At 44.1% G+C, this 27,075-nt stretch overlaps 2 protein-coding genes across 2 annotated transcripts in view; one reads left to right on the plus strand and one right to left on the minus strand.

Moving 5' to 3' along the window:
- LOC143941239 (uncharacterized) overlaps positions 1-15,464 on the plus strand; it is a 77,677-nt gene extending 62,213 nt beyond the window's left edge. Inside the window, exon 2 of the mRNA XM_077463286.1 lies at positions 15,438-15,464. Within this exon, the coding sequence (XP_077319412.1) occupies positions 15,438-15,464 (27 nt within the window). The remainder of the gene's footprint in view (positions 1-15,437) is intronic.
- Positions 4,416-26,786, minus strand: LOC143941240 (uncharacterized). Its single transcript, XM_077463287.1, has 3 exons — positions 26,721-26,786; positions 16,411-19,494; positions 4,416-4,712 (listed from the first exon to the last, which is right to left on the minus strand). The coding sequence occupies exons 1-2, from the start codon at positions 26,784-26,786 to the stop codon at positions 18,565-18,567; spliced, it is 996 nt and encodes a 331-aa protein (XP_077319413.1). The 3' UTR covers positions 4,416-4,712; positions 16,411-18,564.
- Between the last annotated feature and the right edge of the window lie 289 nt (positions 26,787-27,075).

Raw genomic sequence — 27,075 nt, forward strand, 5'->3', positions numbered from 1 at the left:
CTTTGCATGTTTGTCACACTTAAGTGTTTCGGAACATCAAACCAATTTAAACAATAGTCAAGGACAACACAAGTAAACACAAAATGCAATTTGTAAATGAAGGTGTTTATTATTAAAGGTGAAAAAAAATCCAAACCATCATGGCCCTGTGTGAAAAAGTGATTGCCCCCCTTGTTAAAACATACTATAACTGTGGTTGTCCACACCTGAGTTCAATTTCTCTAGCCACACCCAGGCCTGATTATTGCCACACCTGTTCACAATCAAGGCATCACTTAAATAGGAGCTGCTTGACACAGTAAGGTCCACCAGAAGATCCTTAAAAGCTACACATCATGCCGAGACCCAAAGAAATTCAGGAACAATTGAGAAAGAAAGTAATTGAGATCTATCAGTCTGGAAAGGGTTATAAAGCCATTTCCAAAGCTTTGGGAATCCAGCGAACCACAGTGAGAGCCATTATCCACAAATGGCGAAGACATGGAACAGTGGTGAACCTTCCCAGGAGTGGCCGGCAGCCCAAAATTACCCCAAGAGCGCAGCGACGACTCATCCAAGAGGTCACAAAAAACCCCACAACAACGTCCAAGAAACTACAGGCCTCACTTGCCTCAGTTAAGGTCAGCGTTCATGCCTCCACCATCAGGAAAAGACTGGGCAAAAATGGCCTGCATGGCAGAGTTCCAAGGAGAAAACCCCTGCTGAGCAAAAAGAACATCAAAGCTCCTCTCAATTTCTCCACAACACATCTTGATGATCCCCAAGACTTTTGGGACAACATTCTGTGGACCGATGAGACAAAAGTGGAACTCTTTGGAAGGTGTATGTCCAAGTATATCTGGCATAGAAGGAACACTGCGTTTCATAAAAAGAACATTATACCAACAGTAAAATATGGTGGTGGTAGTGTGATGGTCTGGGGCTGTTTTGCTGCTTCAGGACCTGGAAGACTTGCCGTGATAAAAGGAACTATGAATTCTGCTGTCTACCAAGAGATCCTGAAGGAGAATGTCTGACCATCTGTTCTTGTACTCAAGCTGAAACGAACTTGGGTTCTGCAGCAGGACAATGATCCTAAACACACCAGCAAGTCCACCACCGAATGGGTGAAGAAAAACAAAATGAAGACTTTGGAGTGGCCTAGCCAAAGTCCTGACCTGAATCCTATTGAGATGTTGTGGTATGACCTTAAAAAGGCCGTTCATGCTCGAAAACCCTCTAATGTAACTGAATTAGGACAATTCTGCAAAGATGAGTGGGCCAAAATTCCTCCAGGACACTGTAAAAGCCTCATTGCACGTTATCGCAAACGCTTGGTTGCAGTTGTTGTTGCTAAGGGTGGCCCAACCAGTTATTAGGTTTAGGGGGCAATCACTTTTTCACACAGGGCCATGATGGTTTGGATTTTTTTTCACCTTTAATAATAAACACCTTCATTTACAAATTGCATTTTGTGTTTACTTGTGTTGTCCTTGACTATTGTTTAAATTGGTTTGATGTTCTGAAACACTTAAGTGTGACAAACATGCAAAGGAACAGGAAATGAGGAAGGGGGCAAACACTTTTTCACACCACTGTACAATCCTTCACTTGTATTTTCTAATATTAAATTCTAAAACATTTTTTCTTATTATGCTTTTCCATACAGTTCAGGGGATACCCAGAGTATCTACCACCATACGCCTCTTGGCCACCCACATATCACAAATACCTACCAAATACCGTATGCTTGAAGCCCTAGGGCTCAGCACAATGTGAAGTGATCCCATCGATTTTAAACCTATATTTTCATTTATTTTTTAAATTTTTTAATTTTTACCCCTTTTTTGGAAAAATTGCTTTTTGAAACTCCGTCAACCTTCCTGCCTCTTTCTGTGGCTTGGTTTCCCTGTCTGGGACACACCCACAAAGGAATGTAAGTAATTACATACGAACATTAGAAGATACAAAATAAGAATGTTAAATCCGTTCCCACACTGTGTTCCTCCCATTACGTGTGGGTTTTTTTTTTTTTTTCTTCCCCCTTCCTCCCTTCCCTTCCCCTCCAACCCCATGAAACACCTTAGCTTTTTGACAGGTGGCATAATGAAATATGCAATGTTTATTTAGATATATATAATTCATGTTTTGTCCTTTAGTACTGTATATGTATGTATATATATATATATATATATATATATATATATATATATATATATATATGTTTTCCTTTTGTTTTCTCCTTACAATATAGAACACTGTTATCAGCTCCTGAAGAAGCGTTAATAAACGCGAAACATGTAGAGCACCAGAACATATTTAAGTTTTGACTGTATATTTGATATCCTCTATTTTATATTTATATAAATGTGTATTTCTTTTTTTTTCCTTTTTGGAAATTCTGAGTGGATTATACTACCTTTGATAGGATATCAATTAGGTCTTAAATGTGTATTTATAAGGAGGGAAAAAACTTTTTTGTGTTTGTATTTTAAATTTTGATTGTTTATATTTTATACATAATCTGTTTTGATAATAAATAGAGATAATTTCTCTTGAACATATTGGTTGTTTCTACAACTCCTTTTATGCCTAAAAAGTCCAATTGAACCCACATTTTTCTTTTGAGGTCTTTTATGTGAAGGTTCTCTTATCTACATTTTTTATTTTTTAATCCCCAATTCCCCATTTCCTGAAAGTGTTTATTTTTGTAAACTGCCTGTTTAACGCCATATAGTTTTGAGTGCGTCACTGACAGTTTAACGCCATATAGTTTTGTGCATTACTGCCAGTTTAACGCCATTTACTTCTGTGTGCATTACTGCCAATTTAATGCCATATAGTTCTGTGCGTCACTGTACGTTTGGAGCATTATATTGCAGTATATTATATTGTATCCATGGAGGGTGTCTGTGTAGTGTGAGTACTCAAATTAAAGAGTACCAAACACCTCTTTACATTGATTAAAGTGCATCTATGTACAGATTTCAACTTCTTATTTACATTTGCTTATAAGCACCGCCCCTCCCTCCCAATAATGTCTGGGAGAACAACAAGGAGAAGGAGAGGCAGACATTCCCTTGGCACTGTAAGGGGGCCAGCAACAAATGTGTCCACAGGCAAAGGTGGACGTGGGGGTCAGTCCTCAGGCAGGGCATAATTTCCTATGTTTAGTGAGTTTGCCCGTGCTATCCAGCCACAGCATGCAGAGGAGGTGGTGGACTGGCTTACTAAACCTTCCTTATCCTCTGTCACACAAGCAGAGACAAGTGTGCAGTCCCCTGCAGTTGCCAGAGCGGATAAACCTGCCTCCTTGTCCACATCTATTCCTGCCATAGCCCTAACATCAGCCATCGAGGAATCAGCTGAGTTATTTGACCACAGTGTCAGCCACTTGCTTCTTGATGATGCCCAGCCATTACTGGATTCAGATACTGGTTCTGAGGTTAAGGATGACAGGAACATGAGCCTAGAGAGAGGGAGGAACACTGGTAAACAAATTAGCATTCGTGTTCCCCAAGCCGCAGCGTATTGCCAAGTTGTCTCCAGTGGTAATGATGAAGATGGAGGAGATGGAGATGATGATGATGATGATGATGATGATAAGGGCACTGATGCGACTTGGGTGCCAGATAGAGGAGGAAACTGAAGGTGTGGCGGCACAACTCCAAGGAGGTCGGCATCAAGAAATGGTAGAAAGCAGCCACCCTATTCCATCACATTCTGCAGCTGTTATCTCCCGGCCCACTCCCCACAGCTCAGCTGTCTGGGCCTTTTTCAGCACATCTGCAGCAGATCGCACTGTTGCTATCTGCAAACTGTCTCACAGGCACATCAACTGTGGAAAAAACACCGACCATTTGGCTACCACATGCCTAACAAGGCATTTAACGTCAAACCACTCAGCCCATTGGCAAGAGCACCTAAAAGCCACTCAAAAGTCCCTCCTCCTCCTTACCCACTTCAGTCTGCCCCTGCAATACCGAGTCATTACCTTTCAGCAGCCTCCACTGACAGGGATGATGGTATAGCACAGGGTGTCCAAGGTCCTAGCAGCTCATCTACCAGCAGCACACCACCAGCTGTAGGCTGTAGCTGGCAAATTTCTCTGCCCCATATTCTGCAGCGGAAAAAAAAATACAGTCCCTGCCACCCACATACCCAGTGCCTGAATGCAAGCTTGTCAAAGCTGTTGGCTCTCCAACTTCTGCCTTTCAGCCTGGTGGATTCTGCCCCCTTCCATAAATTTGCACAATGTGCTGTACCACAATGGCAGGTTCCCAGTAGATACTACTTTTCATATAAGGCCGTTCCATCTCTCTACCATCACGTGGAAGGGAATGTTCTGGCATCATTGGGCAAGGCAGTCAGCCGTAAAATCCACCTTACTGCTGACACGTGATTGTCAGAAACCATGAATCAGACTGAGACAGAAGTACAATTAAATCACACTTGTTTATTAAGAAAAATAAAAAGGTAAATAGAAAAAGCGTAGTCAAGCATAGCCAGAGTCCAGTAACCAGATTGGGTAGTCAGCCAGGCCAGAAGTCAGGGATCCAAGTAGAGCAACAGCAATCAGGATAAGGAGCCAGAAGGGATGTCAACAAGCCAGTCTTTAAACAAACCGCAGGAGATGGTTTCCAGTGATGTGACCAAGGCGAAAGCAGTGGTGAAGTGAGCTGGAAGGCTTTAAGTAGGCAGGTCAGATGAGCATCATCAGGAACAGCTGGTAACTGTGGAGAGAGAAGAAAGCTGGCAATTAGCACACATTCTACACTATCATGGTCACCTGGTCTTTACACAGCTGCTATCCTCGTTTTGGGTGCGATTCCTCACCTCAGCCCCGGGGGAGATCGATATCCCTGTCCTCTGTATCTCCTGGACAGATGCTTGGTGTCACCTATGGGCCGGACAGTAAGGTATAGCCCCCCCTTTTCTAGAGAGATTGTTCTCCGTTTAAAGGTTATCCCATATTTATAGACATTTTTGATCTAATTTCAGAGCATCTGTACTCCTGATGATTGGCAAAAGCCATGAAACGTGCGTCGAGTATATATCCAACTGATGCCCAGATTATTTCGACTTATTATAAGCAATGGCTAATGTTTATTGGTTTTATGAATGGATGAGTATATCTACACATCTGCATTGCTACTGATGTTGTATTGTACCTTGCAAAATGACTGTATATCTAAACAAATGTATTCAAAGAAATGTACTATAATTAACTGTGTCCTATATGAGTTCGACACTTTTTGTGATATGGTTTTATACCCAACAAATAAATATATTTTTTACTCAGCAACACGCCTCATTTAAAGTCCCATTTGCCCTTTTTTGAATGTTGAACACATATCCGGGATGGAGGCTTGCTTGCTGCTACTAATAGGTTGTGTCAGGTCGCACCATTTTTTAAAGCTGGCAATTAGCTGACAGCTGAGCGGCCATCCCAGAGAAGGAAGGGCTAAGCCCGCCCTGACAGTGATCCAGCAAGCATGGGCAGGGGCAATATATTTAGTTCACAGCACACTGGGTAACACCGCTTGCAACTCGAAAGGATGCAGGAAAGGGCTCCGTGCTGCAGCTTGTTGTGCCCCCACGTCTCCATACAGCTGGTGGCCATGATGCCAGACCTGTGAGCTCTACCCCCTCCTCCTCCACCACCTCCATGCCCTCCTCTGTAGAATTCTCCTTTGCACATCAGGTACCCCCTAAGTGTTCAAAGGGCTTTTCCCAGAGTCAGGCTAAAAGGTGCCATGTAGTGCTTCAGCTGGTGTGTTTAGGGGACAGGAACCACACCGAAGCAGAGATTCTTGCAGCTCTGCAAGGACAGGCTCCACGCCAGCTGGAGCCAGGAATGGTGGTGTCCAATAATGGCTCAAACCTCCTGTCCGCCCTTAGACAGGGAAAGTTGACACATGTGCCATGCCTGGCACATGTCCCCAATTTGGTGGTGCAGCGTTTCCTAAGTACCCAGGGTTGCAAGATGTACTAAAGCAGAAGAGTCTGTAGCCATTTCAGGCGGTCATACACAGCCAGTGCCCGGTTGGCTGAAATTCAGTGGGAATTCAACCTGCCCGTAAACTGCCTGATTTGTGACATGCCCACCAGGTGGAACTTTGGGAATGCTGCAGGAGCTATACATGCAGCAGAGGGCCGTCAGCGAGTACTTGTGTCAGTACGGCACGACGACAGGCTCAGGCCACCTCTGCTTTTTTTCCCCCCACGCCAATGGCTGATCATTAAGGATGCATGTACTGTATTGTCACCATTTGAGGAGTCCACAAGGATGGTGAGCAGTGACAATGCATGCATCAGTGACACAATCTCTGTTGTGTTCCTACTGGAGCAGACTCTGCGTGTCATTATGGACAGGGCACTGGAGGCAGAGCAGCAGGAGGAAGAGGGGGACTTCCTTTCCTCTCAAGGCCCACTTTATGAAGACACCATCATTCCTATGTCACAGAACACACAGGAGGAGAGAGGGGAGGCAGATGAGGAGGATTCTGGCACTTTCATAGGCTTTGAAAAAGAGGAAGACATGCGTCAATCTGTAAGATTTCCAACCCCAAAACCCTTGGAAGTAGTACGTGGCTGGGAGGAGGAAGTTCCAGGTGCTGTCTAAGGGGACCCCCTGGCACTATATTGGAAGGAATTTTTCATTTTTAAGGCTTTCACTTTAAAAATCAAAAAATCACTGCTCATTTAAAAATGAAGTTTTTCACAAACTTTTTTTTTATTGATCCATATCCCCCAGGGCAGGACCCGGACCCCAATAACCATTGTATGCCTAATTACTTGCATTTAAGCCTTTAAAATTGGCACTTTTAATATTTTAAATTTGGGTCCCATTGACTTTGACAGGGTTCATTGTTCGGGTTCGAACGTTCGCGGTGGTTGGAAGTTCTGGTCTAAACCGAACAGGGGTCCGTTCGGCCCATCCCTAATGCTGACATTGGTTCAAGCTCGACCAATGTAATTATGTAAACATTGCTATACCTCAACTTCCATTTTAAATCTATTTGGGCCTGTGAGAAACTCTTTACCACTGTTTTTCTATATGTGATAGAGAGCTACAATGGTGGGATTTCCTCACCAGCTACAAGGTCTGGTACACAACGTCTGGATGAAAAGCAGAAATACTGTGGGACTACACATCTCAAAGTTTACTCTTTAGTTTGTACCTTTAAAGGAGGTAATGGTTCATTTTTATATATTGTAGCCTTTTAGATTTATGTGTGGGTGTTTGCAAGAATGCAGGAACTATCTCAGTTTATAAAAGTCTCTTTATGTGATTTTTGAACTATGGTATGGTGACACAAGATTTCTCTGTGCAGTTTGCATTCCCTTTCTTGCATTCCATGTCTTGTTTTCTACATGGTGAGCACATCATGACAACAAATAAGCTAATTTATGACATCTACCCAGTCTCAGTAAGGAAAGAATAAACCTAATGCCGCGTACACACGACCGGACTTAGGTCCGACAGTCTTTCGACGGAGTTCTGACGGAGTTCTGACAGAGTTCTGACAGAGTTCTGACAGAGTTCTGACAGAGTTCTGACAGAGTTCTGACAGAGTTCTGACAGAGTTCTGACAGAGTTCTGACAGAGTTCTGACAGAGTTCTGACAGAGTTCTGACAGAGTTCTGACAGAGTTCTGACAGAGTTCTGACAGAGTTCTGACAGAGTTCTGACAGAGTTCTGACAGAGTTCTGACGGACTTTCCGAATGAACGGACTTGGCCACACACAATCACACCAAAGTCCGACGGATTCGAATGTGATGACGTACGACCGGACTAGAATAAGGAAGTTCATAGCCAGTAGCCAATAGCTGCCCTCGCATCGGTTTTTGTCCGTCGGACTAGCACACACACGAGCGGATTTCTCGGTAGGAACTGGGTCCGGCGGAGTTCTTTCGGAAAAATCTGAAACATGTTCCATTTCTAAAGTCTGTCAGACTTTTGCAAATCAAAAGTCCGCTGCAGCCCACACACAATCGAATAGTCTGCCGGAATCATTCCGTCAGACTTTTGATGTTGAAAAGTCTGGTCATGTGTACGCGGCATTACATATGCAAACTATCTGAATACCAACAGCACCAAAACAAGGCTAGATGAGTTTGCTGTACAGTGAGCATTTGAGACAGTGGGGTTGATTTACTAAAGGCAAATCTATTCTGTACTACAAGTGCACTCACTGTAAATCTCAGGGGAAGATCTGAAATGAGGGGAAGCTCTGCTGATTTTATCTTTCAATCATGTACAAGCAAAGATGCTGTTTTTTTATTTTCCTTGCATGCCTCCTCCCCCCCCGATCTACAGCGACTGCACTTCCAGGTATACTTGCAGAGCAAAGTGGATTTGTCTTTAGTATATAACCCCCAGTAAACACACATTGTTTTTTCCATTGAAACAGGTTATAAGCTGTAAAGCGTGTTCTCTGCACAGAAAAGTGTGATGTACAGTCAGGTCCATCAATATTGGGGCATCAACACAATTCTAATCTTTTTGTCTTGATACACCACCACAATTGATTTGAAATTAAATGAACAAAATTTAACTACAGACTTTCAGCTTTAATTTGAGGGTATTTACATCCAAATCAGGTGAACGGTGTAGGAATTGCAACAGTTTGTATATGTGCCTCCCACTTTTTAAGGGACCAGAAGCAGTGGGACATTTGGCTGCTCAGCTGTTCCATGGCCAGGTGTGTGTTATTCCCTCATTATCCCATTTAGAAGGAGCAGATAAAAAGGTCCAGAGTTCATTTCAAGTGTGCTATTTGCATTTGGAATCTGTTGCTGTCAACCTTCAATATGAGAGCCAAAGAGCTGTCACTAACAGTGAAGCAAGCCATCATTAGGCTGAAAAATCAAAACAAACCCATCAGAGAGATAGCAAAAACATTAGGTGTGGCCAAATCAACTATTGGGAACATCCTTAAAAAGAAAGAAAGCACCGGTGAGCTCAGCAACAACAAAAGACCTGGAAGCCCACAGAAAACAACTGTGATGGATGACCTAATGCCGCGTACACACGATCAAACAATCGGGTGGAAAAGTCCGGCAAACTCAAGTCCGCCGGACAATCCCCCCATGTGTAGCCTCCGGCAGACTTTTTTTTACCCGAAAGTACGGCAGACTTAGAAAGTAGTTTTGCACTCCAATCTTCCCGCCGGACTTGCATTTTGGTGGACAATCCATGCGTATGCCAGTCCGCCGTACTTTTGAAATGAACAAACTTCCCGCCCGGAGAAAAGTCCGCTCATTTTGAGCGGGTCTCCAGGTAGGCGGGGCCCGCGAAGGGGACATCGCTGGCCCCGCCACCTGGTATGGACTTAAAGGGGAACCCCAACACCGAAAAAAATCGGCGTGGGGGTCCCCCCAGGTCCACATCAGACCCTTGTCCGAGCACACTACCCGGCCAGCCAGGAAAGGGGGAGACGAGTGAGCGGCCCCCCCTCCTGAGCCGTACCCTCAACATGGGGGGTGCCCTCAACATGGGGGATGCCTTGGGGAAGGGGAGCCGCGCGGCCCCCCCACCCCAAAGCACCTTGTCCCCATGTTGATGAGGACAAGGGCCTCTTCCCGACAACCCTGGCCATTGGTTGTCGGGGTCTGCAGGCGGGGGGGCTTATCGGAATCCGGGAGCCCCCTTTAATAAGGGGGCCCCCGGATACCGGCCCCCCACCCTATGTGAATGAGTATGGGGTACAATGTACCCCTACCCATTCACCTGTGAAAAAAAGTACAAAAAAAACACACAACACAGGATAAAAATAGTTTATTGCACAGCTCCGGGGGTCTTCCGTCTTCGGGGGACAAGACCCCCGAAGTCGGAAGAAGAGGGTGGCGGCGAGGAAGAAAGCCGGGCTCCTCCGCTAGTAAAAGAGCTAGCAGAAGATAGCGGAGGAGTCCCCCGAAGACGGAAGACCCCGGAGCTGTGCAATAAACTATTTTTACCCTATGTTGTGTGTTTTTTTTTCACAGGTGAATGGGTAGGGGTACATTGTACCCCATACTCATTCACATAGGGTGGGGGGCCGGTATCCGGGGGCCCCCTTATTAAAGGGGGCTCCCGGATTCCGATAAGCCCCCCGCCCGCAGACCCCGACAACCAACGGCCAGGGTTGTCGGGAAGAGGCCCTTGTCCTCATCAACATGGGGACAAGGTGCTTTGGGGTGGGGGGGCCGTGTGGCCCCCCTTCCCCAAGGCACCCCCCATGTTGAGGGCACGTGGCCTGGTACGGCTCAGAAGGGGGGGGCGCTCGCTCGTCCCCCCCTTTTCTGGCGGGCCGGGTAGCGTGCTCGGACAAGGGTCTGATGTGGACCTGGGATGACCCCCACGCCGATTTTTTTCGGTGTTGGAGTTCCCCTTTAAGTCCATACCAGGTGGCGGGGCCATCGACGTCTCCTTCGCGGGCCCCGCCTACCTGGAGACGTGCTCAAAATGAGCGGACTTTCCTCCACGTGTGTGGGCGAGTCCGTTCATTTCAAAAGTACGGCGGACTTAGTACGCCGTATTAGTCCGCTGAAAAAGTGCCGTGTGTGGGCAAGTAGCCCGTTCGGAAAGTCGGACGGACAGTCCGACGGGAAGTCCGCCAGACTAAGTCCGCCGGATAGTCGGCTACGTGTGTACGCAGCATAAGAATTATTTCCCTGTTGAAGAAAACACCCTTCACAATAGTTGACCAGATGAAGAACACTCTCCAAAAAGGTAGGTGTATGTGTGTCAAGTCAACAATCAAGAGAAAACTTCACCAGAGTGAATACAAAGGGTTCACCACAAGATGTAAACCATTGGTGAGCCTCAACAACAGGAAGGCCAGATTAGAGTTTGCCAAACAACATCTAAAAATGTCTTCACAGTTGTGGAACAGCATCCTAAGGACAGAAGAGACCAAGATCAACTTGTACCAGAGTGATGAGAAGAGTATGGAGAAGGAAAGGAACAGCTCATGATCCAAAGCATACCACCTCATCAGTGAAGCATGGTGGTGGTAGTGTCATGGCGCGGGCATGTATGGCTGCCAATGGAACTGGTTCTCTTGTATTTACTGATGATGTGACTGCTGACAAAAGCAGCAGGATGAATTCTGAATTGTTTCGGGCAATATTATCTGTTCATATTCAGCAAAATGCTTCAGAACTCATTGGACAGCACTTCACAGTGCAGATGGACAATGACCCGAAGCATAATGCAAAAGCAACCAGAGTTTTTTAAGGGAAAGAAGTGGAATGTTATGCAATGGCCAAGTCAATCATCTGACCTGAATCCGACTGAGCATGCATTTCACTTGCTGAACACAAAACTGATAGGAAAATGCCCCAAGAACAAGAAGGAACTGAAGACAGATGCAGTAGAGGCCTGGCAGAGCATCACCAGAGATGAAACCCAGTGTCTGGTGATGTCTATGCGTTCCAGACTTCAGGCTGTAATTGACTGCAAAGCATTTGCAACCAAGTATTAAAAAGTGAAAAAACAATATATCATTTGTGAAGGGTGCTCTTGTTCAACTTAGACCATGTCCAAAAAAACTGCAAGATACCTGCAGCAGCCGCTAAGACCCTGATTTTATGACCAAACGCATGACGCGCTGAAAGAAAAAGCTCTAAACACCTCCATGAGATTGATCCCATATCCTGACCTCTACACATTCCTCTTGGATGGGCTTCCTCATGTGTCAATAGGAATATGCAAGAAGGCAGAATAAAGTGGGCAAGTTTTGGCACTATTAAAATTGCTGAAGCTTTACCTGTCAGAATGGCCCTGTATTTTGCCATAAATTAGAGGCTGCTGCAGGTATGCGAACCTCTAGATAGATTCTCTTTAGGCTATACTCACAGTTGTGTCAGAGCATGCACACATTTTTGTACAATACTTCACGTTGCATTTAGAGCAGACTATTAATTTCAAAGGGCTTCACTATGCATGAGAAACACACAAAAGAAGTACTTGACCCTCTTTAAATATTGCACCACACCACATTCTGGCGAATGTGTGCACATTATAAACATGCTTGACCATGCCATTAAAAATGAATGGCTCTATTGCAGGTCTGTGAAAAGGGCTGCGTGTTTTTGTGTGATTTTGCACGTGTTCCCACAATGCAATACTTAGATCACAAAGTCAGCATTAACAGACAATTGTGTGCAATCTGGGCTGTGGACCAGTGCTGGTTGTTTGCACAGATTCACACGTTTTATACACTCTTTATTTATGGTAGCGCTGTAACTTTTTTTTGAGAATTCATTAGGAGTAAGGCCCCTTGCACACAGGACCATCTAGCTGCAGCACACCCAGGTGGAACAGATGCAGCTTCCAGTCCAGCTGCCTGCAGCCTGTCAAAGTCTATGGTAGGCTGCGGTTGAATACTGTATTGAGTGGTAGCTGCATTTAGGGACAAATGGCCAGAATGCAGAGGACTTGCATCCTGGACATTCCTCCCTGGAATTATAGGACCCTAAACGTGGGTACCACTCAGTACAGCATTTAGCACTGTCCAGCCGTAGACTGACTGGAAGCAGGACTGGATACTGCACCTGTCCTTTTGGAACACCCTAAAATGCTGGGAGGGATACACTGCAGCTAGATTGCCCTCTATGAGAGGAGTCTTAACATTTGTGGATGGACCACGCTATATAAGCAAAATGTACTTTTTAACACAGCACAAATCCTAACCATGTTTGGTTTATCATGGAATTAAAGGTCGCAACTCTAGACTCTAAGCTGGTGTAACCGCATTGTGTATAATTTATAGCTTTTGTATGAAGTAGGGTTTCTAGGGACAACTCCTTTCATATTACAGGCCCAAAATCTTTATGCAGTATTATGTATCCATAAATAAGCAGACTTGAATAAACATGATAATTCATATTAGAGTTCTTGTTTAGGTTGCAGATATACACCACGCTTGCAAAAATTTAAAGTTGTCACCCTTGATTATGCAGTTTCAAAAACTGCAACAATTCACTAATACAGTCATAAGATTTATTTAATTGCCTGGGATGCTGACTAACTGCATGTTGAAGATAATAATCAATGCCAGGGGTGTCAAACCTTTGCCCCAAGATGGTTATGAATGTAACCCAACACAAACTCGTAAACTTACATAAAAATTTTGATTTTTTCATGTAATTTTTTGTAAAAATGTTTTACACTTAGCGAACATATGCGGGTGAAGAAAAATTTGACAGTGTCTCTTTACTGGACTTTTCTAAGTTTTATCTTCCCAAAGAAAATATCCCACGCTTCACAATGATGCCCTAATAATGTCATCAGTTTTCGGCAGCACCTATATTTGTGAGTAACTATTTTCAAGGCTGAAGCGCACAAGGGCAAAATAAGAACCAACATATCTGATGAGCACATTGAGAATTGCCATTACATCCATTGAACCAGATATTGATGCATTCATTTATTAAAAACAGTGTCAAATATCACACTAGTTTTATGTTACTCTCTTTTACTTCTTCAATAAAGAATATAAAAAAAAAAAAAAAGACTTTTTATTACTCAGATAAGTACAGTGGTGTGAAAAAGTGTTTGCCCCCTTCCTCATTTCCTGTTCCTTTGCATGTTTGTCACACTTAAGTGTTTCGGAACATCAAACCAATTTAAACAATAGTCAAGGACAACACAAGTAAACACAAAATGCAATTTGTAAATGAAGGTGTTTATTATTAAAGGTGAAAAAAAATCCAAACCATCATGGCCCTGTGTGAAAAAGTGATTGCCCCCCTTGTTAAAACATACTATAACTGTGGTTGTCCACACCTGAGTTCAATTTCTCTAGCCACACCCAGGCCTGATTATTGCCACACCTGTTCACAATCAAGGCATCCCTTAAATAGGAGCTGCTTGACACAGTAAGGTCCACCAGAAGATCCTTAAAAGCTACACATCATGCAGAGACCCAAAGAAATTCAGGAACAATTGAGAAAGAAAGTAATTGAGATCTATCAGTCTGGAAAGGGTTATAAAGCCATTTCCAAAGCTTTGGGAATCCAGCGAACCACAGTGAGAGCCATTATCCACAAATGGCGAAGACATGGAACAGTGGTGAACCTTCCCAGGAGTGGCCGGCCGCCCAAAATTACCCCAAGAGCGCAGCGACGACTCATCCAAGAGGTCACAAAAGACCCCACAACAACGTCCAAGGAACTGCAGGCCTCACTTGCCTCAGTTAAGGTCAGCGTTCATGCCTCCACCATCAGGAAAAGACTGGGCAAAAATGGCCTGCATGGCAGAGTTCCAAGGAGAAAACCATTGCTGAGCAAAAAGAACATCAAAGCTCGTCTCAATTTCTCCACAACACATCTTGATGATCCCCAAGACTTTTGGGACAACATTCTGTGGACCGATGAGACAAAAGTGGAACTCTTTGGAAGGTGTGTGTCCAAGTATATCTGGCGTAGAAGGAACACTGCATTTCATAAAAAGAACATTATACCAACAGTAAAATATGGTGGTGGTAGTGTGATGGTCTGGGGCTGTTTTGCTGCTTCAGGACCTGGAAGACTTGCCGTGATAAAAGGAACTATGAATTCTGCTGTCTACCAAGAGATCCTGAAGGAGAATGTCCGACTATCTGTTCGTGTACTCAAGCTGAAACGAACTTGGGTTCTGCAGCAGGACAATGATCCTAAACACACCAGCAAGTCCACCACCGAATGGCTGAAGAAAAACAAAATGAAGACTTTGGAGTGGCCTAGCCAAAGTCCTGACCTGAATCCTATTGAGATGTTGTGGTATGACCTTAAAAAGGCCGTTCATGCTCGAAAACCCTCTAATGTAACTGAATTAGGACAATTCTGCAAAGATGAGTGGGCCAAAATTCCTCCAGGACGCTGTAAAAGCCTCATTGCACGTTATCGCAAACGCTTGGTTGCAGTTGTTGCTGCTAAGGGTGGCCCAACCAGTTATTAGGTTTAGGGGGCAATCACTTTTTCACACAGGGCCATGATGGTTTGGATTTTTTTTCACCTTTAATAATAAACACCTTCATTTACAAATTGCATTTTGTGTTTACTTGTGTTGTCCTTGACTATTGTTTAAATTGGTTTGATGTTCCGAAACACTTAAGTGTGACAAACATGCAAAGGAACAGGAAATGAGGAAGGGGGCAAACACTTTTTCACACCACTGTACATGATCTATAACAGTGATCATCAACTTGTGATCTACCTGACTGTTCTGCTCTTCGGTTATCCTTATTGTTGATATATTTTATATGCAAACCAAGACAAGTTCCTCTTCATTCAAAGTGACCAAAGAAGGTCAAAAGGTTGGACACCCTTGATCTATGCCATTACTTTGCTGCTATAATGGTGACCCTCTATATTCAATAAATTGAATCACATTCTTTAACATATACTAGTAAGTTCTTCGATCTACATAATATTGAAGCCAATGGATCAGCACAACTGATAAATATCTGTCCCCATATTTCTGCAGGGCAATCTAAAAGATAAAGACACATAACCTGCACATGACTGGGTGCATTAAGCAAACAGTTTATAGAGATAACATGAGCAGATTGGAACAATCTGAAAATAGGTTAGTCCGCATAGGTGTTAGGGGTAAGGGGACGGGGGGGCAGTTTTTAAGGCTAGCGCAAGGTGGAATTCTACTTTCAATCTACCCTCCCTATTGGTGGCTTGTGGCAAGGTTAAAGCAGAGCTCCACCCAAAAGGGGAAGCTCCACTTGTTTGCACCCTTCCCCCTTTCACTGCCACATTTGGCACTTTTTGGGGGAGTGAGTGTACCAGGTTTTGCCATGGCGATCTGGGCCACATGCAAAATATGCTGCGAGCGACCACAGCAAGTGAAGGTATAAATAAACATACAATTAGGCAATCAATCAATTACAAAAAAACTACACCTGCATGGTGCAGCATTGGCTTAAGACAGTGGAGATTTCAAAATCTGTATGGACACAATAGCATCTTTATGTTGTTGTGCCCATATAGTGACTTTAGTGGCCATATAGATGCTGGTGTGTATCTATATGGGTGCAACAGCATCTATATAGGCACAATAGCAGTTATATCGGCACAATAGCATAAAGATGATATTCTGTTCATACTGCATAACTCCTATTGTGGCCATACAAATGCTACTGTCTCCTATTGTGCTCAGTGACACTGACCTTGCAGCCCTCCCAGTGCCGGGAAAAGTTTATCTGGTGACCAGGGCGAAGATGCCAAACTGCACTTATTTTGTTGCAAAATCACTTTGGAAAAACAACCACTAGCATTTCTGACTGGGGCCATCATGAGTAAGGGCACATAATTCACATAGCATTTACTTCCTGGAATGCATCTGACCTTAGCTCGGGCATGCAAGCAGGAGAGCAAGAGAGAGAGAGAGAAGGACGAGCCAAACTAAGTGCAGTATCCCAAAGATTTAATGCATTAAAAACACTTACTGAATTAAAGATAAATTCGGGCTCATCTGTATGTAGCTCTCCGGGTTGCCATCATGGGAATGTCGTGGGTGTGTGGAGTGGTTTCCAGCCACTCAGTTGGAGAGAGAGGCAGTTCCTGGAGCCTCAAGGAGTCAGAAAGCCAGTAGAATAAGCTGAATGCTTAGAGAGCATGAAGCCTTGCACTTGTCAGTGATCTCCTGTCTCCGTTTGATGACGTCATACCAGTGGGACACTCCATACTGACAGAATGTGATGGCTTCTCTCTCTCACCCCTAGAATGTAGAACATTTGCCTAGGCATGGAAACCAGGTAGTAACTTATGAAAAGTAAAAACAAGTTTAAAACAAGCAAATATGATATACTTTCCTGTCTATGTACTAATGGTACATAAGCATAAGGATTAAAAATAGTCAATGTTGATTGAGAGAGTGAAGATCCACTTTGCCCAGCATTTGTTGGCACTGGGACTGTGCATTTATACCCAGATTAAACTCCATGAAAGTTCCACATCTCTGCTCTTACAACAACCTGTGTAACTTATTCACTGCCTTAAAACTCAACTCAAGGCAAATCAGGTAGCAGCAGTGTGAACCGAGGCTTAGGAGAATTGCCTAGTGCGAATTGGATGCAGGTTTCCCCGCATCTAATTCGCATGTCAGGAGATTGTGACAGGCACTCTATGAAGCCGGTTCACACATTTCCGGAGCAGCTCCTGTGCGAATTGCACAGAAGTCCTGTGAGTCTTCTGGTTTGTTTTCAGGTCTGAATTCAGCCAAAAATTCAGCCTGAAATCGGACCTAAACCGGTAAACATGGACGCACCAAACCCCTGCTCCGTGGTGCAGTGTGAACCCAGCCTTACTGCTCAGTGACAGTAAATAAACCACAGTGTGTTTGGCCATTTGCCTGGAGTTCAGCTTTAAATTGATATTAACCTCTTGCTTACTGGGCACTTAAACAGCCCTCCTGCCCAGACCAATTTTCAGCGCTGTCACAATTTGAATGACAATTGCGCTGTCATGCTACACTGTATTCAAAAGAAATTTTTATCATTTTTATTCACACAAATGGAGCTTTCTTTTGGTGGTATTTAATCACCATTTGGGTTTTTATTTTTTGCTAAACAAACAAAAAAAGACTGACATTTTTGAAAAATAAAAGAACGTTTCATAGTTTGTTATAAAATTTTGCAGACGGGCATTTTTCTCCTTCATTGATATTCGCTGATGAGACTACACTGATGGGCTGCACTGATGGGCACAGATAAGGCGACACTGATGGGCACTGTTACGACGGCATTAATAGATGACACTGATGGGCACTGGTAGGTGGCACTGATGGGCACTGGTAGGTGGTATTGATAGGCAGCACTGATAATGATGCACTGATTAATTTATAGGCGGCACTGTGGGCACTGATGCATGATACTGTGGGCACTGGTAGGTGGTGCTGGTGGGCACTGGTAGGTAGCGCTGGTGAGTACCTCCACAATCGGGACCGATGTCCCTCTCGCAGCTGCCGGTGATCGGCCTTTTTTTTCTCAGGACACAGAGTCATAGTAGTTACTATGTGGGATGTTCCATAGCAATGGCAACTAAGGGGAGGGAGACACAACAGACAAAGTAGGGCAAAAGAGGCTAGAGGACTCATACTGCAGCCTGCAGTACACTATGCCCAAAGGCAATATCCCCATGACCTTTAACATCGATTTGATAAAATCTGGTAAATATATGAACTGAAGACCAAGTTGCGGCCTTACAGATCTGAGCCATAGAGACCTGATAATGCACCGCCCAAGAGGCACTAACCGCCCTGGTAGAGTGTGCTTGAAAAGGAGGAATTTTCCTTAAGCCATAAGCTTGAACAATCACTCGACGGATCCATTTGGAAATAGTGGACTTTGATGCTGCCTGTCCCCTTATTGGACCTTCTGGCAGTACAAACAAAACAACTGTTTTGCGAACCTGAGAGGTCACCTTTAAATAGACTCTGATCACTTGTACTACATCAAGGGAATGTAGTGCCTTCTCTTCCCTAGATTGAGACTCTGGGAAAGAAGAAGGTAGAATAATATCCTGGTTTAAATGAAAACCTGTCACCACTTTTGGTAGGAATTCAGGATAAGGATGCAAAACCACCTTATCCTTATGCATGATCAAGCTAAAACACGATTCACCTCTTTTTGGGCTGCACGACTTCTCGTGCCCCCCTGGTGATTGATGTAAGCCACAGCCGTGGCATTGTCGGATTGAATCCTGACAGGACAATCCCGTAGCCTGAGCGTCCAGGAGTCTAGGGCCAGACGTACTGCCCGAATCTCCAAAATGTTGATGGGCAAGGCCCTTTCTGATTTGGACCATCTCCCCTGGACAGAATCTTCTTCCAGGACTGCTCCCCAGCCTAGAAGGCTGGCATCCGTTGTCGCCTCTTTCCAGGATACTAGCAGAAAGGATTTCCCTTTTTGGAGGTTGCTGGATATCAACCACCAATTTAGGCTCTGACAAACGTCGGGGGATAAGCGTATTGGAAAATCCAAAGCCTGAACCTTCTTCTTCCAGACCGACAGGATGGTGTTTTGTAGCAGTAAAGTGAGTGAAACTGCGCCTAAGGGATGGTCTCGATGGAGGCCACCATTTACCCTAACAATCTCATGCACAGCAGAATGGAAGAATTTTTCTTTGCTTTGACAAGTTGAATCAGTCCTATAACTCTTGTCTGGGGTGAGAATACCTTTTTCTGTATGGTATCTATGACCAGACCCAAGTACTGTAATCTCCTTGATGGTTTTAAGGAGGATTTCCAGGTAGGTTACAGCTGTGATCAAACTTTGGTTTAGACCAGAGACTGAATGATCTATTAAAAGTAGATCGTCTAAATAGGCTTGGACCGTTATGCCATGAGCCCTTAATCTGGCTAAAGGAGGTGCCAGAATCTTTGAGAACACCCGCGGTGCGGTGGCTAGACCGCATGGCAGGGCCACAAATTGAAAATTATGATTTTCTATCTCGAAGTGTAGACATTTCTGGTGAGCGGGAAATATTGGAATGTGGAGATATGCATCCTTGATATCGATCGATGCCAAAAACTACCCTCCTTGCAAGATGGAAACCACTGATTGGATTGATTCCATGCGAAAGGACTGGATATTTAAGTGCCGGTTCAGATCTTTGAGATCTAGAATGGGTCTTACCTCTCCGTTTAGCTTTGGAACCGTGAATAGGTTTGAATAAAAACCTGTGCCTTGTTCCTCTAAGAGAACCTCTGATATCACCAGCTGGGATAAGAGATGATCCAGAGCTAGAGAGACTTTTTATCTGGATCCCTGGGAACATTTGATCTTAGAAAATGAGGTGACGGAAACTCTCAGAACTTGTTTGTAACCTTGAGAAACTGAGGAAGCCACCCATCTGTCTTGACACTGTTCCTGCCAGAACTTTGAAAATTGCAGGAGCCTTCCCCCCCACCCAAGCGAGCTGGAGCGCCCCTTCATAAGGAGGCTTTAGCATTCTGTTTCTTTCGAGACTGCCTAGAGGTTGATGCCCCTGGCACAGGTGAGGAAGCACGCTTAAAGAAGAAATGTTTAAACTTCTTCTTTACTGGTAAAAGAGAACTTTTCCCATTAGAGATCCTTTGTATGTATTTATCCAGATCGTTCCCAAATAGCCATTCACCATGAAAGGGGAAACTGGCCAAGAGTTTCTTACAAGGTACTTCGGCTGACCAATTTTTCAGCCACAGAACTCTGCGAGAATGCACTAGTCCTAGCATAATCCATGAGCCTTGGACGATAGAATCTTTTATAGCATCTACTGTGAAACATAGTGCGTCTGATACACCAGCCCATTGCTGGGCCTGCTGATTAGGCAGAATCTTAAGTATCTCCACAAACTGTTCCTTAATGGACTGGGATACACCAATTGCCGCAATAACCAGCTGCGCTACTGAAATTGCTAAAGACATTGCTTTTAGAAAGAATTTCCAATTTTTTATTTGTTGGATCTTTTAACATCAGCACATTATCCACTGGACACGTGAGACTCTTGTTCACTGAGGCGACTGCAGCATCAATTGCTGGAACCCCCCATTTCTTATATAAATCCTCCTCCATAGGATATAGAGTAGACAATTTCTGGGAGGAGAATATTGTTTATCCGGATATTCCCATTCAAAATTTATAAGTTTTTTTAACCATTAATGAATAGGAAAATCATCCCCAGATGGGGGGAGGATTTAGTGATCCCAAACCAGAGGTGGGTTCATCAAGAGCCTGCGCTGCAGGCAGCAAAAAGTTTGAACGAACAAATTTAGTAAGAGAGTGTACAAGCAAACTGTGATACTACTCCCTCCATATTATTATCCTCGGAAGAGGATATATTAGTATCTTCCAAATCTCTTGAAACATCTTCCTGATCCCCTGCCCTTTGCACCTTAATATGAGGGTCCTGAGCACTGTATGGGATTCTGCTACATTTAGACCCACTATGGAGAGTGATCATAGCATCAATCTTCTTTTTCAAATTAGAAATGGTAGAAGAAAAAACCTCCTGTGTGGTATATATATATATAGGGGCTGAAGTGTCCAGCGCTGCTGCAACATCGGTCTCCCCTGACGGCTCAATCTAACCAGCTGCATCACTCTCAGAAGAGGATGACATTCTTTTGGAGATGGAGTTAGGTTGCTGTGAAACCATCGAGCCCTTAGAACCCTTTGAGGAGTTCCTGGTCCCTCTTCCACTCATAGCCTGTGAATGCAGTGCGATTCCTGTCCAAATCACATGTGACTTCCTCGACTGCATGTGTGTAGAAAGGAAAAAGCACCATCTAGTGGGCAGTTTATTTAAAACGGTAGAACTCACAGTACATATCTGGCCAAATGCAAAATCTGCATAGGTGTAGCGGTCCCACCAATGATGGCAAATCACGACCACTAAAGGTGTTCACAGGGCTGGAGGCGAAGTTCCAGTACCCTGTGGGTATAGGGTGGAAATGTCAGCTTGGGGACGGAAAGTCTCTACATTTCCTCCAGTGGCTGTGACTTGCCATCATTGGCGGGACCGGGACACCTATGCAGATTTTGCATTAGCATATGTGCTTTGAGTTCTAACACTTTTTATAAACTGCCCACTAGATGGTGCTTTTCAATTTCTATACATACACACACACATAGGAGCAGTGGGAGGGCAATCGCACTGCAAAGAATCGCATGCAATTATTTGCAGTGCAATTTGTGCCCATTCATTTTATAATGATGCAAATTGCACTGCAAGTATAGAGAGCAATTCCTTGGCATCAGTGCATCCCTAGTAACGTGTAGCACAATTAAAGTTTTTGTGCATAGGTGGTTCCAATGCATGCATTTACGTTCGCACGTGCATGGAGAAAGTGATATTAGGAACATTTTATATGTCACTTTTGATCAGTACAAGAATGGGAGAGCAGGGATCAGACATTTGCCAATCTCCTTCCTCTTACAGAGCAGCACCCACCATTACCTGTCCTGGCTCCACCAATAGGTGCACAGAGCCTAAGATACATGGCAGGGGCACAGTAATGGTGGTGGTGGTTTGGGGGCGTAAGCGATTCGTTGACTGCACAGTAGAGCTGCATGATTCTGGCCAAGATGAGAATCACAATTTTTTTGCTTAGAATAAAAAGATCACGATTCTCTTACGATTCTCGCAACGTAATTTTTTTTAAGGAGAGAGATTGTATTTTGGAGCTACTATCAGGACCTGATGGAAGGTGTAATGGAGTGAGCTCCATAGAGCTGTCACTGGCCATGTGGGGGTATGGAGCTGTCAGTGACAGAGGCTCTGTACACACACCATAGCAGAGCAAGGTTGTGTATAACATGTGCACAGAGAAGGCCCAGCTCCCAGCATTGACACACAGGCCTTGCCGCCAGCACACAGGAAAGGCAGAGGCTTCCCTCTAGGCCTGCTCCTCCCCCTGTGCTCCACGGGCACTCGGTTCTCTCACTCACCTCCCATAGATGCCATCTGTAATTTGGTTCTGTTTTAATGGGCGCCGGAGTTTACTGCAGTGCACATTCTGCCGCTTCATTCTCCCGACGTCCTCCTCCCGCCGCCGCCACCCGAGGCCTTCCCCGTCCACTGAGACACCGCTCACACCTGCTCCAGGGATCACCAGGGGCGGTCCGCCCGGAAAGCGTTTCTGCCCACAATTGTGACCGACGGTCTGGGGGCCAATCCGGGGTGGGCTCACATTGTGTGACAAAGAGGTTAGCCAACACACTTCAAGGGCAAGCTGCCAATAATCACGCAGGAAGCTCTCCCTGAGCTTTAGTGGCCTTAGAAAGAAAAGCTGAGTGATGTCAGAGGTTTCACGCTGGCTCCGACGGCTTCCCCTCCCCTCTGCAACAGGGAAACAGGAAACATCCGGGGACACCAGCGATCGGTGCGCGGCGCACACTTTTAACATAAGCACATTACAGCAAATTGCTTGATGAGTCAGAATCTGCAAAATCCAGAGTTGCGATCGTGGCGGGCAGAGAATTGCAATAGCGATTCTCCATGATTAATCGTGCAGCTCTACTGCACAGCCACCAGATCACTTCCATCTGACAGCCCATGTGTCAGAATTACAGTGTAAAACTCCTCAAAGCTCCCCAATAAGCCATTGCATAAGTTGGTGGCAGTAAAAAGATATAGCTACACTCCAGGCAGATCTTACAAAAAAAAAAAAAAAAAAATACCCACAACATTAATGCAGTTTTATAATTAGTACACACTTACTTAAATTAAGTAGTATAACTGCCTCAATTTGACCTGGTATCATACTCATCCCATCCTGAGGAAGAGAAGCAGCACATGTTCAGCAGTTTCTTTTTCCTAGCACGGACCCGGTTTCCTTTTTACCATTCTGTAGTAGCCACACATTTTTTTACATGGCTGCACAACATATCAAGTAAACAAGAGCATTCAGAACAGGTTTGTTCTCCGATGATGCAATACAGTGGTGGAAATATCTAGTTTAAAACATGTTAAGTACACAATGCACGAAAGGTTGCTTGGCTTGTGTTACAGATTACTGAAACACTGATTAGTGCATTTAAAAATCAGTAAAAGCCACTTCTACCAAACATCCGTGACGTGTCATTTTAAGAATGGGTGTAGACGCTAAAAGAATGTCCGGTTGGAAGTAGTTTGCTTTGTTTAAGAACCAGTTGTGTTTCATTTCTTGATGCTATTGCTTTGCCAAAAGGTGTGGCATGTGTAATATTTTTGCTGTAATGTTGCTAGATTTCAGGTCTGCCAAATAGCAAGTTACACAATGGCTATAACGTGCAGGCGCCATATAATCTATAAACTAACTTTATACTGACTGAACCAGTAAAATAACAGCTTCAGCATGGCTTTATGTTTAATGCAAATCAAATATCACTGCTCAGTGCATAAAAAGGTGAAGTATCCTGCTGAGCATACATCCTGAAGGCACAGAGTCTAAGCTATCCTTAAAGCGAAGTTGCAGGCTTTTTTTTTAATTAAAAGTCAGCAGCTACAAAAAGTTTAGCTGCTGACTTTTAATAAACAGACACTTACCTGTTCCACTTTCTAGAGATGCGGTTGCACGGAGCCCCGCTCCTCTCCTCGGCACTTCCATTGGAACTGTGGGCACCCGGCCACGACAGCTTGCGGCTTCGCGGCCGGGTGCACACTGCATATGCACGAGTTGCACTGAACTCTTCCAGTGGACAGGCAATCTTCTGGGAACTGTCACATATCCCAGAAGATTGCTTAAAGCGGAATTCCACTTTTGGGTGGAACCTCTGGGGGAATCTAGGATGGACAAAGGACCTGGGGGTCCTAGTAGATAACAGCAGATTGGCATTGCATGCCATTGCTGAGCCTAACAAAGCAAACAGAATATTGACATACATTAAAAAGGCGATTAACTCCAGGTATAAAGTGATAATTCTCCCACTCTACAAGACTTTGGTCCGGCCTCACCTTAAGTATGCTGTCCAGTTCTGGGCACCAGTCCTCAGGAAGGATGTACTGGAAATGCAGCGAGTACAAAGAAGGGCAACAAAGCTAATAAAGGGTCTGGAGGATATTAGTTATGAAGAAAGGTTGGGAACACTGAACTTATTCTCTATGAAGAAGAGGCGCTTGGTTTACAAATACCATACTGGTGACCCCACAATAGGGACAAAACTTTTTTGTGGAAAGGAGTTTAATAAGATACATGGCCACTCACTAAAATGAGAAAAGAGGTTTAATCTTAAACTGCGTAGAGGGTTCTTTACTGTAAGAGCGGCAAGGATGTGGAATTTCCTTCCACAGGCGAGGGGGCATTAATAGTTTAAAAAAAACTATTAGATAAGCACCTGAACGACTGCAACATACAGGGATATACCATGTAATACTGACATAGAATCACACACATAGGTTGTACTTGAGTCTTTTTTTTAACCTCATATACTATGTAACCTACTATAAAGGTATTTAGTAAAAGGCATGGCAAGTTTTTTGAAGTTGTAACCTTAGCACAATTTTTTGGAAAATTAATTTACAGTTTTTTTGTTTGTTTTTTTACCATACTGTCCCCAGTGCATTACAGCATCATGGCTGGTGTGGCAGTGATCAGGGATACTGACTGGTGACAGTATGTAAACAAAAAAAAAAACATTTTTCTCTTTTGCATACATTTAACATTTTTATCTCTTTAACATACTTTCAACAGAGTAGTTCAGTGTAAACATAGTGCCACTGTACTACTGAGGGAGGGTGATCAGGGTTTTACAGTTATTGCTTATAACAGTGAACACTGTTATAAGCAATAGTCAACTGTCATGAATGGCTTTCCATTCTCGACAGCTTGCTTACTGTTGACAAGCTGTGGTTAGCTACAGCTAAACACATAGTACAGGGTGTTGTGATTGGCCCAGGTACCATATAATAGCTGTGGGTGAATCGCAGCATCACAATAGTAAGCAAAACCAACATAAATGGAAGCCATTGATGAATGTTTTGTTGACATTATAATCATGTGGAAAAAAGGGTAGAAGTACCACAGCGCTGACAGCCTGAATAAATACAATAACGTGCAACTGTAGTGCATACAAAATTAAGTGCAAAAACAATCTATAAAAATATATCAAGCATGTAGCCAGTGAAAGCTTAAAAAACATGTGCAAATATGTAGAAAATTCTAGTTGGAAGGTGCCTTCAACAGGTGCTGCTGTGCTAGAAATAGTGCAAATCAATATTAAGCAAGTGACCAGTGAAAGTCCAAAAAAGACGTGCGTATAAACATATAGCAGTTCTCAGTTGATAAGTTCCTTTGCCAAGTTCCTTTCAAAAGTGCTTCTGTGCTAAAAAAACATATGATGCATGGGAGTGGATGGCCAAATGTAGACGGGTATGAAAAGTTTTATTCATGCTGGGCCACCTGGATACATTACTATGGGGCAAGATCACACTAGGGACACGGGACCCCTACTGACTGCAGACCCCCCTGAATGATGGGGTTGAGCTGCGGGGGTTCAGGGGTCACACTGGAATAAATTGACAAAGTGAGTGAAATAATTAACAAGCCTGTTTCAACTCAATTTATTCTACCATGTTTGTAGGTATTTCTCTCTTTTTACTTTTCATTTTGTTTTTTTACTCTGTTTTGTATTATCTCCCACACTGCTTCACCTCTATGGGCACTTCCAGTACTCTGCCCTTATTTGAAGGTCCACACCACCATCAATGGTATATTTGGGAGGTTTTGACAAGGGTACTTCATTGATGTTAGCGTTTTATTTTTATTTTTTTACCTGACTGTCCTAAATGACCTAAACGGACTAATATGTAGAGCTCAGATGAGGACTCTGAGTATTTTCCTATTACCATTTGTATGTTCTGTTTTGTTTTACATTCCTTTCTATGTTATCTTATGCAACATTTTCAAAATAAAGATTACAGAAAACAAAAAAAAATAAAAAAAATAAATGATGCTATCTACAGGTGTATCCCGCATCCACCCCCCCCCCCCCCCACGGTTGAACTCACCAGATCCAATGGACCCCCAAGAAGTACTGCGTTGCGGGGCAGGTCAGTTAGATACCCAAATAAAGAAACTAAAGACATTTAATAGAGACACCAATGACTACAAACAAGGGAAAGTCTACAAATGGCAGGACGTAACTGAGGTTGCAGTCAATCCAGGGCCTCCACAGAGGGGAAAAAACTAGTTCAGAACAGAGGAGCTGTCATTGAAGACCCCCCAGGAACCCTCAACCTATTAGACATGAGGAGAGATGTTGGAGATTCACCTCGGCTCCATTATGAGGACATTTACGCAGGCACCCTTCAATACCAGGTACATGTTCACAACAGGTTTGAACCTCTGAGAGACGGTTGCCATGCCAGGAATAGAGGAGGAGGAAGGGGCGAGGGAGACCACCCTGGAACCATAACCATCACTCTGGACAATCCAACAACCCCAGAGGGGGTTTTCCAAGGAGAGGTTATGGAGGTCCCCCGTGGAGAAGGAGGGGGAAACCCCACTACAGGGGGAGAGGGGTAGAATATGTTTCACCGGCAAGAATGGAGGAAGAATGGACCCCATGGTATTACAATGGTATCACAATACACCACCCCAAAACAATCGCAGAGAAGAAAGAAACTGAGGACCAGAGGATGCAGAGGATGTA

The sequence above is a fragment of the Lithobates pipiens genome, unplaced genomic scaffold, assembly GCF_037356315.1.
Source record: "Lithobates pipiens isolate NorthernLeopardFrog02 unplaced genomic scaffold, aLitPip1_a1.2 Scaffold_3, whole genome shotgun sequence".
Classification (NCBI taxonomy): Eukaryota; Metazoa; Chordata; class Amphibia; order Anura; family Ranidae; genus Lithobates; species Lithobates pipiens.

Bases quoted from the DNA above. Each gene is read 5' to 3' on its own strand.
- LOC143941240 (XM_077463287.1), bottom strand. From the start codon at position 26,786: ATGGCAACCGTCTCTCAGAGGTTCAAACCTGTTGTGAACATGTACCTG. The intron at 19,495-26,720 runs GTAAATGTCCTC...CAAGGAGGGTAG, and splicing joins TGGTATTGAAGGGTGCCTGC to TTTTTGGCATCGATCGATAT.